At 39.7% G+C, this 19,645-nt stretch overlaps 1 protein-coding gene across 6 annotated transcripts in view; it reads left to right on the top strand.

Annotated features, from left to right (window-relative positions):
* Positions 1 to 19,645, top strand: part of bcas3 (BCAS3 microtubule associated cell migration factor) — a 327,897-nt gene that overhangs the window by 10,082 nt on the left and 298,170 nt on the right. For all 6 annotated transcript variants that reach the window (XM_027280625.1, XM_027280624.1, XM_027280626.1 and 3 more), the window contains exons 6-7: positions 1,691 to 1,772; positions 6,578 to 6,650. In XM_027280625.1, coding sequence (XP_027136426.1) covers positions 1,691 to 1,772; positions 6,578 to 6,650 — 155 coding nt within the window. The remainder of the gene's footprint in view (positions 1 to 1,690; positions 1,773 to 6,577; positions 6,651 to 19,645) is intronic.

Here is a 19,645-nt window from a genome sequence, read left to right as displayed (position 1 = left end):
CCATCGCAGGTCCATTTGCCTGTACAGGAATCCTACCCTGCTGCCAACCTCCTTTTTATTCCTGCTATCAGTGCTTGTATAACCTGCTCATGTCTCCAGTGTTAATCTACCACCGCTGGGCCTCAAGCACTTTGAATAAAAACACAGCTCCAAATCCGCCACTTTGAAAAGGCTACTAATTGCACAAAAGAGCGATCATCCCCTCAGATGGGTTTAAAGACTTAAAACAAACAGATTAAAGTACTAGTAAAGTGATAATGCAGGTTTCACTGTAATTTAACGCATAAAAGAATGAGTAAAGTGGGGCATTCTGCACTTAGAACAATGTGCCATTACACACGCCAGACACCGCCAAGAGCCACACAGGCCATTGACCTAATACGCTGACATCACATATGAACACATGAAGCTTAACTCACACACACATCCATTAAAGTGTTTTACACTGCAGCTGCATCTCCTCAGTAATAAAGAGCAGCAAACTTTAAAGTCCTCTCTAATAGGCCGACCTTTGGTGTTTATCCGTAGATGTAATTTCAAGCCTGTGTAAATGTGCTGGAATGCACTTGTTTGATCACTGCGCTGATGAGCCCACAAACCTTTGTATTGATCATCAACTGTAAAACAGACACTTGAACTGCAGAAGCCTTTATTTCTACTATATTGTTGGCCTAAAATATTTTAACATTTACACAACATTTCTTGTATGTGTATCAGAATCCATGAATTGTCAAAAAGTATTTGTTTCTGTCACAATCAAAGAGCAAAGTCATCATGGTCTGGAGCTGTCATACAAAAATATCACGTAAAGGAGATATCCATGATTTGAAGAGGTGGAAATTCAAGTTTCTGCACCAGAAGTAGACTGCAGTGCAGCCACCAGACTTGTTTTGAATAATGGATAGACGTGTCCAGATATTTAGTAGTTTACTTATTCCCTCTTGGTCAGAGGGTGTTTTAAGGAATAACTGAAGTAGGAATCTGAAAAGTGGGTACAGTGGTAAGAGCAAAAGTAAGTGAAGGTGAACATTCATCTTCATCCTTTTATGATCACGCAGTGAAAACCATAAAGTTGTCTAGATCACGTGAGATGTGCTGGAAACACTGTTGAGTGTTTCATATGCTTTACCGTCTGGCTGAGACAGAGACATCACGGGCTTCTGCCCACTTGGCATTAACCCGTATCCCCCAACCCTTCCTTGTTTGGCTCTGTCACAGTAAGTGTAGGCAGCTCGTTTGCATTGCGATGCCACTGAGCCTTTTATTCTGTGCTCAGTAGATTTTACTTCGTGGTTTGGCTGGGACTTCAACCACCAGGCCGCCCTTGTTCCCCATCCTCCCTCCCTGCCTCCCTTGTCTCTTTCTATGAACAAACCAGTTGAACACACAGTTGGAATAGATTATTTTTCTTACAGTGTGAACAAATACATTTTTGTCCTTGTGCTTTTGTTGTTCTGCAGAATTCTCCTGAGGCTTTTATCCTTCATGCTATTTCATAACTTTATTTTGCAGAGGACAGAAAAAAGCAAATAAAGGTTAGGGTTTGTTTGTGGCCACAGGTAGACAACACTTCTGGATTGTCTAATGCCTGAATATGTGGTTTAATCTTAACTTTGCTCAACTTTTATTTCTCTAATGGAGTAGATCTGTGAACGTCTAGATGATCTTTAATTCCAATCATCTCTTTCAGTTGGCAGGTGAAGCTCAGGAGCTGTTCTCTGTGCGTCACGGTCCTGTGCGAGCCGCTCGCATCCTGCCAGCTCCTCATATCAGTGAGTAACCTTGCTACCTTCACCTTGTCTAAACACACTTCATATTCCAAGTTCAGATGATGTTTTTGTCAGCTCTTCTGTCTGTTGTTTAACACTGGTGACATTAAGTGCACCATGAGACTCTGCAATGCTGCACTTCATAATAACGCCCTCATAAGTTGGAATACATTTTAGAAAAGAATGATTCAACATTTTGAGGAACCGACTCATTCACTTTCTTGCCCAGAGTTAGATGAGAAGATGGATGCCACTTTCATCCAAATATGAAGCAAACAGCTGTAGAAACAGGGGGAAGCAGTTAGCCTGGCTCTGCCAAAAAAACCCCCCCGCCTAGCAGCACCTCTCAAGCTCATTAACCGATTCCTTCTATCTTGTGTGTTTACTTGGTGTAACAACTAAAGTGTAAAAAGGAGTTGCGGTTTTAATAATTGTATTGCACAAAATGTCAAACTATTCCTTTAAGGGCTTCATTACAGCATCTGTTTGGCAACTGTGCAGCTCCAAGCACCTTGTCTCACCACATGAACTGCCACCCACAAATGCTCACTTAGCTTTATTTTTTTAACACTAGATTTATCTTTCTAATCCTTAAACGTGGAAGGGATATGGCAGAAAAACACATTTTTCTTTGTAAGTCTTCTGAAGTGTTTTTTCAGGACGACTTTAAAATGTCTGTCCTGGAAAAAAACCCACGTTGGTTAACTTGATTTCGGTGTTCAAGGTCGACACTTAAAATTAAATTTTGTATGGCACATCCTAATGCAGTTTTGGGTTGTGGGCATTCTAAGTGGTGCTATATCATTAAAATTAAAGAGTGCTCCATGCTGCCTCATCCTAATGTTAAAGTCAATCTACGATTAGTGTTGGCCTTCTCTCAGTCAGCAGTGGCAAGCCTCTGAAGTCAGTGCTTTCTTGCTGCCAAAGCTCTGCTGGAAACTTCTCACTGTGCCTTCAGTGTTCTGTTAGCAACTCCTCTGAAGCTTTCCAGCTCTTCTGAATCTCTATCTTCTCTTTAAGATTCCTTAATATTCTCTTTAAGTACACATACATCTTATGGATACCTTTTGTATTTGTAGCAACCTATACCTCAGCTTTTGTCTCCCTCTTACTTAATGTTCTTACTCCCAGAACATTAAAACTGAATCAAACTTTTCAGTCTTAAAACAGTGCGCTCTTCTTTGTAGCTGCCATTTTGTAGTTATGCAGGCAGACATCTTAAATAGAAGAGGAAGAGATACAAATTCTTCTGTCAATAAACAATTCTATAATGTTGCCAGGAGGCATGTTGCATTAATGGTAAGTGGCAAAAGTCATTCTGGGAAAGTAGGAAATAAACGAATGCATGCAGAAGATGGACAAGAACAGAGGCAGACATGCAGGTACGTTAAATATTAGATTACAACAGATCATCATTAATTAACCCCTGGAATGCATTGACTATTACACACTGAAGATATGTAACAAAGAGTGTTTGAGCATGCATGTGATCAGTCCCATCATATTCTACTCCTAAGCTTTACTTCAGCCTCATATCACCATATCAAGTTTTCATGCTCAGAGTTAGCAAATAGCCAATACTAGCATAATGATGAATTCACATTTTCTTTTATCAGTTTTGTAAATTCAGTTCAAATTTTGATGGAAACTTATTTATTAATTGTTGTGTTATTGGCTATTGGTTTTATCAAACATAAAAAATAAACACGAATCCAATCATAGTGCTTCATTTACCACGCCATCAAATTCAAAAAAGGAATTGTTAGCTGAATCTTGTCATTATTAGGTTATGAGAGAAAAGAGTCTGGTCTTAAGATGACATTCAGAGAACCTACCAATGTGCTCTATATCTCAGTATTTCACCCCCAGTGGATCTGTAAAAACTCATGGTCTGCTTGAATTCTGTAATAAGGCATTGTGCAGGAAGCAGAGTTAACTGTGGTGTTTAACTGTGCAGGTGGACAACCTGTAAAGGTGCCCAGCAGCTGTCACTGAGCACTGGTGCCCTATGTTTAACTGTAACCTGAACGATAACGACAAACCCAGCGCTGCATTGAGACTAGCTGTGATTCACTGTGGCTGAGAGCCAACAGTTGTAGTGTACTGACAGTGTCACCGTCTTGCAATAACTTGCACTAATTTTGTTGACTTTGCCTAATGGTTCCAGCATTTGGGGAGCACAGTTTAGAGTGACAGCCTGTGGCCTAAAAGTATCCTCAAAGGTGAACTCAAAGAAAGCAGTGCCAACAGCATGTCAGCCACATTTGAAACGTCTTAGGTGTGCTTTGCTGGGAATAGCCTTGTAGTGAGAGGATGAACTTGACACAGAGAGCTGCTACATTAGGAAAATCTCATCTGAAGTGGTTTAACATTGTAATAAGTTGGAGGACATTAGACAGAACATTACCCATGTGGAAAATCATTGTAACTGTGTTCTCATCCCTAAATAACATTTTAAATAGCGAACGTTGCCATGGTTTTACCCCAGAATTTTGAATAGAATATTGTTGATATTGATTTGATTCGTTTTTGTTTCACTTGCCATAATGACTAATAATTTTTGCTGACGGAATGAAAATTACAGGACAGGATGAACACAAACATAATATTTGAGAATTGATATACTGAATATCACTTTCAAAACAAAGTAGGCCTTCTTTATCTATTCAGTAAAACACATTTTCCCAGTCTTAAGGTTTTACACAAGTTGCAATTATTTTTCATAATCTCAACCAAATGTTCAGTAACCCCCCCATCTCCCCCAAATCCTCATTTTATAAAGAAAAAAGTGATTTCAGCTTCTTTTTAAAGAAATAATGCACACCAAGTTGTGTGATTTTTATATTAAAATGTCATCTTTTCTTACTTTTATTATTATATTAATTGGTGTCAGCAGTAGTGAAACATTTGATTTCATTTATAATGTCTCCTCAAATAGCAAAATAGTCACAGTGATGACAAACAAATGTTTAACTGGTTCCACTGTCCTCAGACACTGGAAAGTTGAATGCAGCATGAATACCAGCGTTCATATCCTCAAAGCCGTGGTGCAAATGGTTTAGTTGTTCCACTGATTAGTTCCTTTCCAGACATGAAGTTTAAATTTCATCTCTGCAGGTGTCAATCAGTGCTGTGAAAGCTGCCATATAGCTCCGCTGGTTTGTGGCATTTTTTTTGGTGAGAAAATCATCTTTTTGTTCTCCGTCCGTGTTCCGGTCTTTTGGCAGATTTCAACAACATACAATGGCAGCATTTGAAGAGTGCTGGAAGTGGATGAAAGCAAACCACAGTAATAAGAAGCAGCAGATAGCCCCAACACATGAGGGGAGCAATTCTCTCAGCAGAAAATAAATATGAATTGTACTACTGGAGGGAAGGACGCTGATTGCAATCTGCTAGGGCGCAAACAGTGTTGCACTGTGGTGAGCCATTAAAAGGCCAATTGTCTGAGATGCGAGGCCGTGGGTGGGTGGACTTAGAAAGACCCTGAAAATAGGTGTTGATTATAATAAGGCAAGGTTCCCCTTTCCTAGAATAGAGAGGGAAGTACTGGTTTTCCAAAGGGAGTAAATGCGTTTGTCCACATCCTCTTTGGAGTTAACAACCTATGATCTTCCGTTGTCCTGGAAAATGAGGCAACACTGTTCCCTTGATTGATAACAAATGAGCATTGAGGAAATGTGAATATATATATATATATATATTCAGTGGAAGTCAGTTTGTATGTCTTCATAATCGAGCCACACTTGTGACGTTCCCCACTGTAAAAATAATTCTATGAAGTTTAACAATAAGCATCTTGTCTGTAATGTTTCAGACCATGTTAAAGTATTATCTAAACATGAACCCATCCCCTCTATTTCACTGAAACATGCAGAAGTCCACATGGAAGTTAGTACTTGCTTCAATCATTGTCCATTTCGGTAGTATTCAAATCAAAGTCTCTCTATTCATTAAATATTGCATTTTTTTCCCAGAAAGTTTATTTTAGTAAATGTGCCATTTCACTAAGTCTCCGAGAGTCATATTTATGTTACGCCTCAATATCTTGACTGGGAATGATGTCCGACGACAGAAACATGAAAGAAGAAAGGACCCTGTTGGGAGTGTTAAAGGCTCGTATGGAAGGCACATTTGCTCTCACGCCATACCACAGGAACTCAGGCTGATTACTGTCAAGCCTCAAATTACAGTGCTCCAAAGGGTAACATCTTCTTCAATCTAAGCACCCCCATCCCCTCAATACCCTGATCCGCCATCCGTCTTCAAGAATGAGACAATCAGGGAAAATATGGGATCAGTCCATTTAATACAACATGTTTTCTCTTTATTTTTTATAAATATATCTGCTGGGTCGGCTGTAATTCCACCCTAAACCCCCCAAAACAAACTAAGCAGAAAAACTTGCTCCCCTTTGCAACGTTAAGGAGATTTATCCAGCTCATTTCAATTTTGTCACATACACATTACAGGTTTCAGTTTTTTGAAGGACCAGAAAAAGGTAGAACCCCAAAGTGTGTGGATTCCACGTGTTGGCTGGTCCACTAACTTGCAAAATAAGGCCTGATTTTGGAAGAAAAAAAAAAAAATCTCCATTCATCAAAAATGTTTCGTGACCATAATTGAATTACAGGGCAACAGTAGTAATGTAATCAGCACGTTTCCTGTCATGGTAATAGGCTGCCTGTTGAATGAGGGTGGGCAGCACTAGAGGCCTCACATGTTCGTTTAAAGAATGTCCCTCTTTGTTGTGTGCAGATCATTCTGTTTCTCATCTGCCTAATACTATGACTCCTCTTCCTCCTCAGGTCCTCTGAAGACGGACAGTTTTGCAGACAAGAGGCCCCTGCTGGGGGTCTGCAAGAGCACAGGGTCCTCTGGGTGAGTTCACTCATCATAATAAAGCTGACCTCACCTCCTCTCTCAACACAACTTAGATGTTTTTAATGCCTCAGCTGTCCTCTGCTGTCTTTTTCCTTGTTCTGCTGTAAGTCCTGCATATGAAGGATTCGAAACCAAACGCTACTGCAGTGACTGAATAGCACACCATCAACCAGATATGAGTTTGAGGCCAATATTGGTAGTATTAGGGTTAACAGAAATCTGAATAAAACTCTATTCACAACTGCACTAACTGGTTAACCTCTTCCTAGTAAGTCCAAATACAAAATCTGACACACTTTCACAAGATACTTGATCCAGATAATTAAGGACCTGATTCAAAGCCAAACTGTTGATAAGCTTAGGTAATTGATAATTATTGAAACTATTGAGAATGACTGAATTATTGATTAGAATGCAAGTTTAGCTGGAGAGAATATTCATTCTTTTGGAATTGTTGAAACTACAGAAACCCTGATTAGACAGTGTTGATAGAATGAAGCTTCTTTCCTCAAAAAAGTTTTAGCTGAATAGACATCGACTGGCAGAGAACACACTAACTTGACAACAGCCAGGTTTAATTTTAGTCCACCATCACGTTACTCACAATATTAACGTTATTTAGTAGTTGTTTTTCTTTGAAACATCCATGTATTTTGCCAATCTATGAGTGCACCCAGAATTTTCACATTAACACACTGAAAGTAGAATGTGCACATGGAGTCCAGGTCTCGTACAGGAGAGCATCACTGCATCACTAGCCTTCTGCCTAAGGCGGATAAAACACACTTTATAGTAAAGCAATGACCTGAATGTAACTGGCTATTAATATTCCAGAGAGGCCAAAGCTAAGCTTAAAGCTGCGTTTTTTTTCTGAACACAACAGGGACATATTGTTACTTAGTTTTTGTATGGCAAACATGTTGGCAAGTGTTGCCTATTCACAAAACCAGCAGACACAGAGACACATTGACTTCTGTTTGTGTTCACCTGATTACTGGAAGTCTAATTTTCACTCTCCATTTAAATTCTTTTGGTTTCTACCAACTCCTGAAAAAAAATATCTGAGTTTTTAAGTGCTAAATGCTCCACTGTGTTCACCAGCCAGTCACGAACTTGCTGTTTGGGGCTGGGCAGGCAGCATACCGTGGGTTCATCAGCAAAATTACAGGCTGTAAAACCAAAACAATTAGCTAAAAGATGTCAAAAAAAGCCGGTGGAGCTGGAGAAAATTCTGACAATTCTCTGTGGGTCATTAGGGGCTGTTCTTACACATCATCAGTTATTAGTACATTTATTCATATAAAACTATGGATTAGAGCAGCTTTGATTAGATTTTGTTTATTGGATAAATTGTTACCATACAGTATACTGTATGTTACCCATGATTGCCTTACAATGTGATGGATGTTATTTGACAAGTGTGATAAATTAAGTCAAGATTTGGTATTTTTGGTATTTTTTTCCACCCCCATGAAATGAGTCAGTTCCTGTTGTTATTTTGTATTTGTATAATTTCATTTATCTGGTCAGTCCACACACTCACAAGGGGCATTATGAACTGAGATTTGACTGACAGCATTACAGATGTCGACACAGCAAATCATGAATCTGTTTATCTGAATCAAATTGAGCATTTGTTTGAAGCTGGAGAACATTAGAAACACATTTCACCACAAACCACCGCTAACTACAACCCCATTAATAAATATATAGTCAAACCAACACCTCTGTGGTGGTGTTATCTTCCCAATCTTTCCAAATGTAGAATTAGTGGCAGATTTTATTGTTAAATTGTATAGATGAGTGTTTTGTTGGGTCCTGACTGCTAGGACAACAAAAGGACAGAAACTAAAGCAACCTCTTTGTGCTGTTGGAATAACCCATCTTCATGACATTTTGTCTTTAAAAAGTGCAGAAGAGAGTGGAAAGTGTTTCACTCTTTGCAATGTCATGAACTACAAATCCTACATCTGAAAGTAATTTTCTCTTAATAATAAGAGGCATCAAAGGACACCCAGCTTCTTGTTATGAACCCTTCACATGCACCCAACTGGAGCTGAGCCAGTGATGTAGGCTTAGCGACTGTGAATCATGGACTCTTAGTGGCACTATGGTTGGAATTTGAGCAGTACCTGAACGCCCCATGGGCAGACAAAAAGGAGTCTAAACAGATGCATAGATCCCTGGGATTCTCAGAGTTGAGACGGGGAATGTGATGTCTTTGTTTAGTGAAAGAAAGCAAATTTAAAAAGTGACAGACCCCAAGGCACCTCTCCGTACCCAGTCCATGCCCTCCCTTCCCCCCCGCCTCCTCCATTTACTTATGCTGCTCTTCCAGACCAACACAAAATTTAACTCAATATATCCTCCCCGGGAAATGAAATAAGGAAGTCTGTCTTCAGCTGGGGCTTGATGGAGACCACCTTCTTGATGTTTTCCAGGGACTGCCGCCCCCCTGTCTGTCTGACGCCGTTGCCGTTGCTTCTGCTTTTCCTATGTCCTCACTGACACTGAGACAGGCAGCGTTTTGACGGTTTGGCGAATCACCCAGGCGTCGCTCGACACTAATGCTGAAAACATGCACTGTGTTGAAAAGCAGAAACCCTGACCTCTGGCTGAATGGCACAGCCTGGTTCTTCCCCCTACAGAAGTGCTTGGTAAATAACACTCTGGTCAAAGACGAGAAGGAAAAAGGCTTCCGGGTGCGGCACAGTACTTTCCATTGGGCCTGTTCATAAACTTACTAAGGTCCTCACACAATTTTTAGCATATAATCATTTTGAAATAACAGATTTTGTTAACCACCAAAAAGGATGCCGTCTTGACACTTAAATGGAAAACAGATTGGAGCCTTGGCCGCTACAGCGGTGCTGGTTTAGAAGTTGGTTCAGTCAGCTCTAGGCTTAGATTACAAGATTTGCAAATTAAAGGAAAACCAGAGAAGGGAAAAAGCATGTGTGCTGAAGCCCTGTACTTGTGGATTTCCAGCCAGGCACACTCAACATAATTTTATCAATGGAAAGGATTATGCGTTAAGTCCAAACAATGTATGGATCCAGTGATTTTCTTGACAGTAAAGCTACATATGCGTCCCTTTCACTCTCTGCACCAGTGCCAGTGGGCTTTGGGAATTAGTAAAGAATGCTGGTGCCATTGCAGACCTTGGTATGTCTGCTCACATTTCTGGAAAGGATTTGTGTTTCCTTCCCCCTACTTGCTGTTATTATTTTCACTCATTTTAATTACATCCACAGGTATTAAAATTCTGCAAGATTTAAGGCTGCTCTCTCTGAATTAATGTAAATTTTATGGCTAAGACGGAGGCAACTTAAGTGTTTGTGGGTGTTTGAGTGCACATACTTCTTAGGCAAAAGTTCAGTGATGAATAAGCAGGCTTTGTTCTCCAGAGTTTGGGAACTGTCAGTGACATTTCCAACCTCCAGCTACCCCCTCACAACATCTCCAGATGCTGGGAGGATGTGGCGCTTTTTTCTTTTAACCAATATAGTCCTCTTTCACCGTGCGGACTACTACTGGATGTGCTATTTTGGGGGGTTCTAGCTAGTGTAGATGGATATTCTAAGCAGATATCATGGTCAAGGTTGAGGCCATGCATACTGTTTCTTTTGAAGGCCAGCCCAATCACTGGGCTTGTAACTGCTTCATGCCATGAGTGTCAACACATCAGTGTCATCACTCATTCCAGTCTTATACTTATTTTTTAGGGGTCTCAATTTGCCAAACCTATAAACAGTACCAGCTTGCCATACGTTCAAAATTTGCCTTTCATTTTGTAACATTTTTTCATGGTAACATCTCATGATTATTTGAACAATGTGAAATCTGAAGCATTTAAAATGTTAATCTAATACAAACATGGATTAATGGTTAAAAGTCCTAACTATCCAGTTAATTACTTCATAGTTGCCAGGATTAGCTGTGTGTGGTCTCCAGGCTGCTAGCATACACAGCACACCTGAGTTGAATGGGGCAACAGGAGATGATCTAAATAGAAATAGAAAACTATGTTTTTTTTTTGCCTGTATGTGATGTTCTTTAACTAGATGTTTGGAACGATCATATTTATGTGCAAAAGACTTCATAAGACTTCAAGACTTTGTCTTGTTGTAATGAGCATTGTCCTTGTCGACTCAAGTGTAACCACACTTTTGAGCGTTTGTTTCCCTCCACTATTGTCACAAAGAGAGAAAGGCTGAGCAGGGTCGTGTGTGTGTGTGTGTGTGTGTGTGTGTGTGTGTGTGTGTGTCACATAGAGCTGGCCGCGCCCCTCACTCAACACAGGCTCAGACAGAGAGATCTCTCTTTTGGAATGGCAATAGAGAAACTGCATCATAGTTAAATGTCTTTCTCCAATACCGTCAGCAGAACTGATCATGGTACCATGTAACTGCTGGTCATATCGACTGCATTTTGTTTTATACAGCCTAATTATCAATCCATTTGGAACAAACGTGTAGTTTCTTTACTGTAGCAGCAATGTGACAGTGTCTTGTCTGCAGAAAATATATTAAGATGAGAAACGTGTGTTCAGTCGCAGCCATAAATAGACAGGCAGAGCCAAACTGGAAGCACGTTGAGTATTTTATTTAAATAATAATCCACTGTGTATTCTTTTCTTCTCAAAATGTACTACATAGAGTCAGTTAGAGAACGACTAAGCTATTTGTAGATTTTACAGATAATGTTACAGATATTTTGGAAAGTGATACATCTAATGAAAACATCTGGACTTTCTCCCCTTTTTCCTAAACACAATGAAACCTGCGACAATGACTTTACTTTTCAGCCGCAGCAACTTGATTAAATGATCAATTGTTTAAGAAAATATACCAAATATTCTTGAGTCTCCGCTTCTCAAGTTGCTTTTATTTGTTGTGTAATACTACATGTAATACTCAGTTTAGGTTGTATGAAATTGTCTTTGTGATAAATTGCATATCTCAACTATTCTCATAACATTTATGGACCAATTGAAACTATTTATTGAGGAAAATAATCAGCAAATGAATAATGAAGATAATCGTTACTGACAGCCCAGGTCATACATATATTTTTCTCTTTCCCTTCACTGATAACATCCTATTTTACTTTGGTGGACACAGGAAGATGATATAATATAATAGCTGTTAAAGATGTCTGAAAACCAAATTCTAAGTTTGTGATAATATTATTAAATTTCATTCATTTGAAGCAAAAAAATAAACCAAACAAAAAAAACAGTTTTGCTTCTCCTCCATAGGTGTTTTGCAGAAATGTCATTACAGAAGATATACTGATAACCTAATATTATTGCAATTTATCCATTGTATGTTTTATTTTACCTTGGCTTGCTGTTTTTCATGATACATGCTTTCTAGGAGGCCTTCGACATTCAGTTACATTTTGAGAACTGCCCTGTTGTCTCAGTCATTGGGAGTTTTATGTCCTTAATGGGGTGGAAATAACTGTTTGTCCCATTTTAAAGTGTTACCCATTTTGTTGTCATTAGAGATGCTCCAAAATGTTTTGTAATATTAACAATTTGCAATAACAGCCAATTGTAGGACCAAAAAAAAACATTGCCAACCTAACTTTGCGAGCATGGGAGAAGAGCGTGTTTGGTCAAATTATATTATGGGTCTGGCAATGTTTCTAAGTATTTCAGAATACATGACCAAGTGCCCTTGGCTTTTCTGTTCTCATAAAGGCTATTTATTTTAACTCTGCTAAATCAGTAAGGGGTTTTGCCTAAATCCAGTCAACTTAAAAACCTGTTCATGTTCTTAAAGAAATTAAATGTGACAATTTTATTGAGCAAGCTGGTCATTTTTATAGCCCAATTACACCCTGCGTACACTGTCCAAAGGCGGTAGATGGATGGAGAACCAGTCCCAGACACAGTATAAAAACTGTTCCTGTGCTGCATACATAGTTATTGGACAATAACATATGTTACTGGTATTGGAACCAATAGTTTACCATCAAACCAAATCCTGAGTCCTGTGTTTGCACAATAAATGCGCAAGAGGCATGACACGTTATCTTTTAACCATCTCACCATTTTCTATTTTTGAGAGGAATCAGATCAGAGGCAACACTATCCATACAATCTGATGAATACATTTTCTGTTCTAGCATGACTAATGTGTATCTGGCTCATAATAAATGACATCACGTGATGTACCATCAGTGCTATAAGCAAAGACGTTACTGCGATATCTCTGTTCAGTATAATTTTAGGTGCCACCTGTCTCACACTGGTTCTAAATACCAAAGTAAATGTACAGCAAACAGTATCAAACACTGATAGTGCTGAACATCTCTATCTGAATCTGCTTTAAATCCCATAGTGAAATAACACAGTTTTTTAATTATGTGGTTGCAAGCAACAAATTCCACTTAGCTCACACACACATACAAACACTTTTGATGCATCAAAAGTGTTTGCCATGGCCAGTGTTTGCCATGGCAAAGCCCATTGTGGCACTAAGCCCTTGTGTTTCAGTGCATTTTCATGACAGGTTTTGCTCTCTGACCGGATGTATCCATCTTCTAAAGTGTATTAAATGGAAATCATCAAGCATTTGTATGAAACGAGGCCCCAGATTAAAGGGATTTGGAGAAGTGATGCTTTTTATCCACCATGAGGTTATGGTGTTCTTCACTGTCACATTGTGACCACCCATGAGCTTAAGCACTCCAAGCCTACTGTATGTGTAGGGTAGATGCAACATCAGGGAAGTTATCCTGGAGACTTTATGTATTCATTTTGTAGTTTTACTGTCGTCATGGTTTGAGGTGAAGCTGCATTGATTATGCGTCTATAGGACCATAGACACTGGTGATCTTTTCCTCTTGGTCTCCAAAGTTTGTCTTTAATTTGTGGGCAGGGATGTCACGTTCTCCACTGAGGAAAAAAAAAAAAAAAAACGTCTTTATGAAATCGTTCCCGGACCCTTTTGTCATGCCCCAGCGTGGAAATGAGAGTGGCTGTAATCTGGTCTTCCACTTCCCCTTTTCCTTTGCCCCACACACGCACACATACATACACACTTGTTCAGTGCACAGGCAGAGCTTCGGGGCTCAGGCTTCACTCCGGAGCGTTTATTTTGACTTGCATGTCTGTTTTACGTCTGTCGAAAATGTGTTCTGCCTCGCCAGTTTTCCCCCTTCAAATAGGAAGTCAGATTAAACTCAGTAGTACTGGAAGTGGTGCATATAAACACAGCCGACAGGCTGAATGATTAGTAATGACTTTTCAAACCTTTACCACAACCCCATTCCCTAAACCAGGCCTCTGTGGTCAAAGCAATTAATATTTTATTTTACTAGTGTTTAAACCTTCCCTTTCCCTTTACATTAAACTGCATACAGTATATAGCAGTACTAATGTAATTTTCTTCAGATGTTGGATCAAAGATAAATGGGGCTTTGGCTTGGTTAAGTAACACTGGTGGTTCCATATTTACCTAGTGTCTCGGGGTAAGCCTTTAGCCCTGGACAAAAATAATTTTAATACATTTTAAGAGTAAAAACATTTTAATAGCTTAGGAAATGACTCTCATCTCTACCAAAATTTATAAGAGCTTCAGAAGTGACCTAACCTGCTGTAACTGCCGCAGATGGTTTTCAGGTGACGATATTTATTGATGACAATGAGATTTTTAGGCATGGTAGCGTTGTAGACTAAAGGATAGCTATGTCAGTCTGTTGGTCGGTCCAACCTCCTTGGTCCAGGCTGAAGGATCCCCAGAAACTGAATCCTACTGACTATGTGATGCCATAACCTTATTTCTAGAGCCTCCAGCAAGTTTTGGTTCAAACCGAAATCTTGCAACATTTGGATGGATTGCCATGACAATTTGTACAGAAGTTAATGGAGTGTGGCTAAAGACAGTGACTAACTAACAACATTCCTATCATCCTCTGAACTTTGTGTTTAGTGAAAGTGTTCGGTCATTTAGAAGATCGACTTCATGGTTTCATTAGAGATGCCCCGCAGCAGGTTTGCTACATCATCACTGTATGCAGTACTGTACAATACATGTTTTGTGGCACTACTATAGTCTAGATCAAACTAATGGGATAAGACTAACAATATGTCTAATAATATGTCATATAGCTGAGTTAAATTATTAACTCACAAAATTGTATATATGTAGCAGCCTACTGTGAAGAAAACAACTTAATTTGAGAAGATTTTAAAAAATTACAGATAAGCTTTTTGTTTTGGCATCATATTTTTGCATATATAAGCTGGATAGCTTTGTCACATATGTTAAATGGCTATTAACATAAAGCCTGCACATGAAAATGTTTTGTTTTTTTACCACTGTCTAAATTCCAAAACTAACTGTCAGGAAAACAATACATCAGTGTCAGAGAGTGTCCTTAAACAGTGACACTGAAGTCCCTGCACGGAGCCGTCCATCTCCTGCTGAAAGTCAGCAAGCAGTTGTCCAGTCTTTGTATTGAGAGCCTTGAACCTCCAGTGCATGGGGAGTTATTTGTAAAGACTGGAAAGTGAGTTTTGAGAGCAAGAACTCTTAGCACCTGATGAAATAATCATTATGTCATCCACATTGTAACACATAAAAGCTTGTGTTCTTATGCACAAGCAGATACAATGATGCAAAGTTAACTCGTCACATTTGGAGATCCAGCTTTAAGATGTCGAAGCAGAAAAAAAAGAACTTCAACTCCATGACCAGATGTTTCATGTGTCAAGTGCTTCCACTTAACTCAGACAGAAAATTGGCGCACAAGGCTAAAATGGCTAAAATTGGATCTAATGCAAGCTATGGTTTTCATAATGAATATTAATGTCCACTTCACTGCTGTCAAAGGATGGAGGAGTAAGCTGGATTTATGGGCTGAATATACATAAATTCCCATGTCGAATTTCTTTTCATTGTTACACTATTTATTGTTGAGTACTTCCTAAACGTACAAGATTAATATTGTTTTTATTCTCGTCTTACCTTGGTTGCCTGCACAGTCAGACTTGATAGCTATGTTTGCTGTTCTGCTCATTGTTAGCTATAATGTGGTGCTTTAATGCATTAAAGCCCCCCCCATTGATTAACAGCTTTATCGAGGCCGGCGCTCGCTCTCTGTGATTCTCTCTCTCTCTCTCTCTCTCTCTCTCTCTCTCTCTCTCTCTCTGGAGGTTTGACCGATCTCAGTGGCCGCCGGAGCGTGACGTGGGGCTCCGTTTTTCCTAAAGTTGAATCTGGCTCAACTTCTCTCCCGCACGCCGGCAACATTTTTTGCGGCAACGCCTGCATTGCGTACTGCCGGTGCGGAAACACACGACCCCCACTGAAATGAATTGAAAAACGCCGCCGGCATCTGGTTTGCCTGTCCCTGTCTGAACACTGCTTAAAAAACAAAACAAATAGGAGAGAGGAGGGAAGAATGTTGCAGTACAGTTTTTATTTTCCAGTTTTCATGGAATTGTAGATATGATTGTACATGTACGAATGGATGAGACGTCTTTATAGCGCTAAGAAAACATGAACTTTTGAGTGTAACTAATAATTTTATGACAACTCTATCTTTTGATATCCTGTGATGTGATCAAAATGGACACAGAGGTAAGATTATGTGGTCAGTTTCTTTTTCCAAGGTCCAAAATTAAGAGGCCAGTTTGTGTGACATTGCTTCCTATCCTGTCAAGAATAAAATTCTGGGGAGAACTTTGAGTACTTGTTAAATGTTGGCATAAACTATTGGCTATTGGCAGTGCTGATCTTAAATTTCAGGGTTTCAGTATTCAAAAGACCCTATCAGTTGAAGCCCAGTGGAAATGCTTTTCCTCAGAAGTTCAACAGTCTTCACTTGAAGCATTAGCTCCCTTCCAGCAGAGCCAGCCTTGACTTCCCTAACCAATGTTGTATTTGTTTAGCATTTCCACAGCATGTAATTGTCGTCCGTATTTGGGGAGCCTGTAAAACTTTGCACCAGTCGGAAATGTGGTGACGTCCCTTCCTCCTCAGGCTACCATCTATGCTTTCCACAGCCACATGAAATTTTGTGGTTTTGATCCCCTGCTTTAGTTCACGTTCATAAAAAGATGTGTGCAGATTCTCTCAGCCAGAAGGAAAGTGCTCATGGAATACAGCATCGATGTGAAAATTAAAATAACAGATGTCAACATGAAGGAGGAAGTACACAGACTAGATTGATGATAATGGCACAATAATAAGACACACACTATCCATAATGGTCTGTAATGACCATTGTAAACAGTTGCATATCTAAAAGTAAGACTCACACATGGTTGTAAAAGTCACATTAAACAATGTGTTGTTAGAAGGTTTTCCAAATCTGGTACAGTGCAGCACAGTGGCAAAGCAGTCAGATAGAAAAATGACCCAAACTGACAGACTGTATTGTATGGCCAATGGGGAGATTGATTCAGCACGTGTGCCCTCTGGTTCGTTTACAGCAGAGCAATTTAGGATTAGAAAAATCCTATTTTGGACTGTTGAAATCTTGACCTAAGTCAAGTCTAATAGTTTTCATTGTGGGTGATCTTCCTCACCACTAAAAGTGAAAGCTGTGCCTAGAAAAACCTTTGTAGCGACACTAGCTGTGGGGCTCTGGGGAAGGCAAGTTGTTTGGTCCAGACTGAATATATTTAGAACCAATAGATAAATTGCTATTAGTTTTGTACAGACATGTACGATGTATACCCCCCTACTCCTCTAAGTTGACAGTTTTGTCAAACATTTTTGGTTGTAAATGTTTCAACAAATATTATTGTAGATAGATGAACATGAAATGTTGTACATACATTCATGGTCCTCAGAGTATAAACTCTAAAAACATTAATGCCCTGGCTTTGCGTAGTGTTACCATTAGGTAAAAGTTTACTTACTCAGTAATATATCTATTCATTAGATTGACACTAGTAGTTTTTTTTCAGATACTCTGACTTACCTGCAAAACTACCCGCAGTGCTGTTAGCCTCAGGCGTACTTTGGATTTAGAGCTAGATATTAACCCTTTATCGGGCGAGGAACCATATATGGTCACTTCCATGGGCTTTTGTCTCTCAATGAAGGAGCAGAATCGTGTGACTTTCTCCGACAAATCAGTGAATGTCACGCTACTTGACAGGTAGTGTTGCTATGGCCTCTAATGGATCCCACCCTAACATTTTCTGCACTGTATCACGTGCATGATATTTGGTGGGCGAGTGACCATGTATGGTAACTTCTTTGACTTTGATGTGCAGCCTAAAACTGACACACAAAAGAAATCCACCAATAACACTCTAAGGATTGCATTTTTAAATTTCAAAGTATTTCAATGAGTGCCATATAAAGGGTTAAATGCTAACATGGAAAATTGAAATGATAACATGGTTAATACGACCTACCAACCACATGTGAACATGTGAATTGACGATGGTATGCTGATGTTAGCATTAAGCTCAAAGCATCTCTTACACAGCAGTCTTAACAAAAATGTAACTTTTCAAATCAGTAAAATTTTTTGCTTAATACAAAGCAGCTGCATAAGAACTTAGATTCTTAAGTTCAATAAGGAAAATAATTGTTTAGATAAGAGAATATATATAGCTAATCAAAGAATAACTAAACAAGACTGAGCACGTGACCAAGAATTAATTGCCAACCTGCTTATGATAATCATCTTGCACTCTGTGTTGTGTTCTGTATCTGGCAGGGTTGCTCCATTTTCTCCCCTTAATTTCTGAAGTAGCTTCTTGTCCTATCAAAGGAAGTAAATGAGCCAAGCCTCCTTCCCTCCATATCCCTCATTTTGTATCCTTTCAGACCCAAGGGCCAGTTTGAGTAATAGTAATTGACACATTGATCTAATAGGGCCATCATAATAGGCCTGTTACTGAGCTGGGGAATGGTGCTCGGCGTCACCTTAACATGTGCAAGGACTGACATCCCGCCATGATCCATAATGATAATTGTGATTTAGCCTTGCTTTCAACCTACGCCCCAACGTCCCCGGCATCAGGAAATCTTATTACATCTGACCCTGCATTGCCTCCATTAGAACTGGGTCATTTGTTAAAATACTGCAAAAGCAAAACAATTGAACCCTGTGCCATTTTGATTCTATAATAGCGGGTTATCATTGTCCCTTTGAATCAATTCCAGAGGCCCATTTTTCGGGATAGAGCTTTGAATTGGATTGATTGGACTCTGATAATGCTGAAATCGATGATGCAGCCGCCTAAAAGTAAATTATCGTCGGCTGAATTTTTTGTATTAATCTTAATGCCTGTATTCGTGATTGGTAATGGTAGCAGTGTTCGCAGCGTGAGGACCTTTTGAAATGTTGGTGGAGACGTTCATGACCATCAGGATGGGAATATGAATCAGAACTTCTGTGGCACCTCTTCTGTCTTCTCTACTAAGCATTCACTGGGACAGGAGGGAAGAACACATTTGTGCTAACATCGAAACGCTGTCACACACACACACACACACGCACACGCGCGCATGTCCTGGGACAATGATTTAATTCCGGGCCTGGGCTAAGAGATCAGAGGGCTCACTTGGCGCCACTACTTTCCAGCCGCTAGCTTGGGAAACATACTGCACAATAGCCACACTAGCTTGTATCTGTACTTATACATGTTTGCATGTGTGTGTGCAAGTGTCTGTGTGTGTATGTGTGTGCATATGCGACACATACACTCCCAGCGGGTTTAGCTCATGTATCAGTCATCAAGATGTTTGTTGGATATTGTTGCAGCAGTTATTTCATCTTGCGTCCCTGGGTGTGTGTTCCTGCCTTTGTCTGTGTTAAGAAAAATGAATCGTGTGTCAAAGTACCGCCTCTGTTGTTAACTAACTTGTGTGTGTGTGTGTGTGTTAGTGGGGCTGGGTGATTGCTTTATCACTGGGTGATGGAATCCTGTTTGGGCCGCCAGTGTCAGCTGCAGCTCGGAATCATGGTCCTGCATCAGCTCAGATTCTTTGACAGCTGTGTGCAAAGTTTAC

This window comes from Larimichthys crocea, chromosome VII (assembly GCF_000972845.2).
Source record: "Larimichthys crocea isolate SSNF chromosome VII, L_crocea_2.0, whole genome shotgun sequence".
NCBI classification, from domain to species: domain Eukaryota; kingdom Metazoa; phylum Chordata; class Actinopteri; family Sciaenidae; genus Larimichthys; species Larimichthys crocea.
This window is presented reverse-complemented; position numbering and strand designations above follow the sequence as displayed.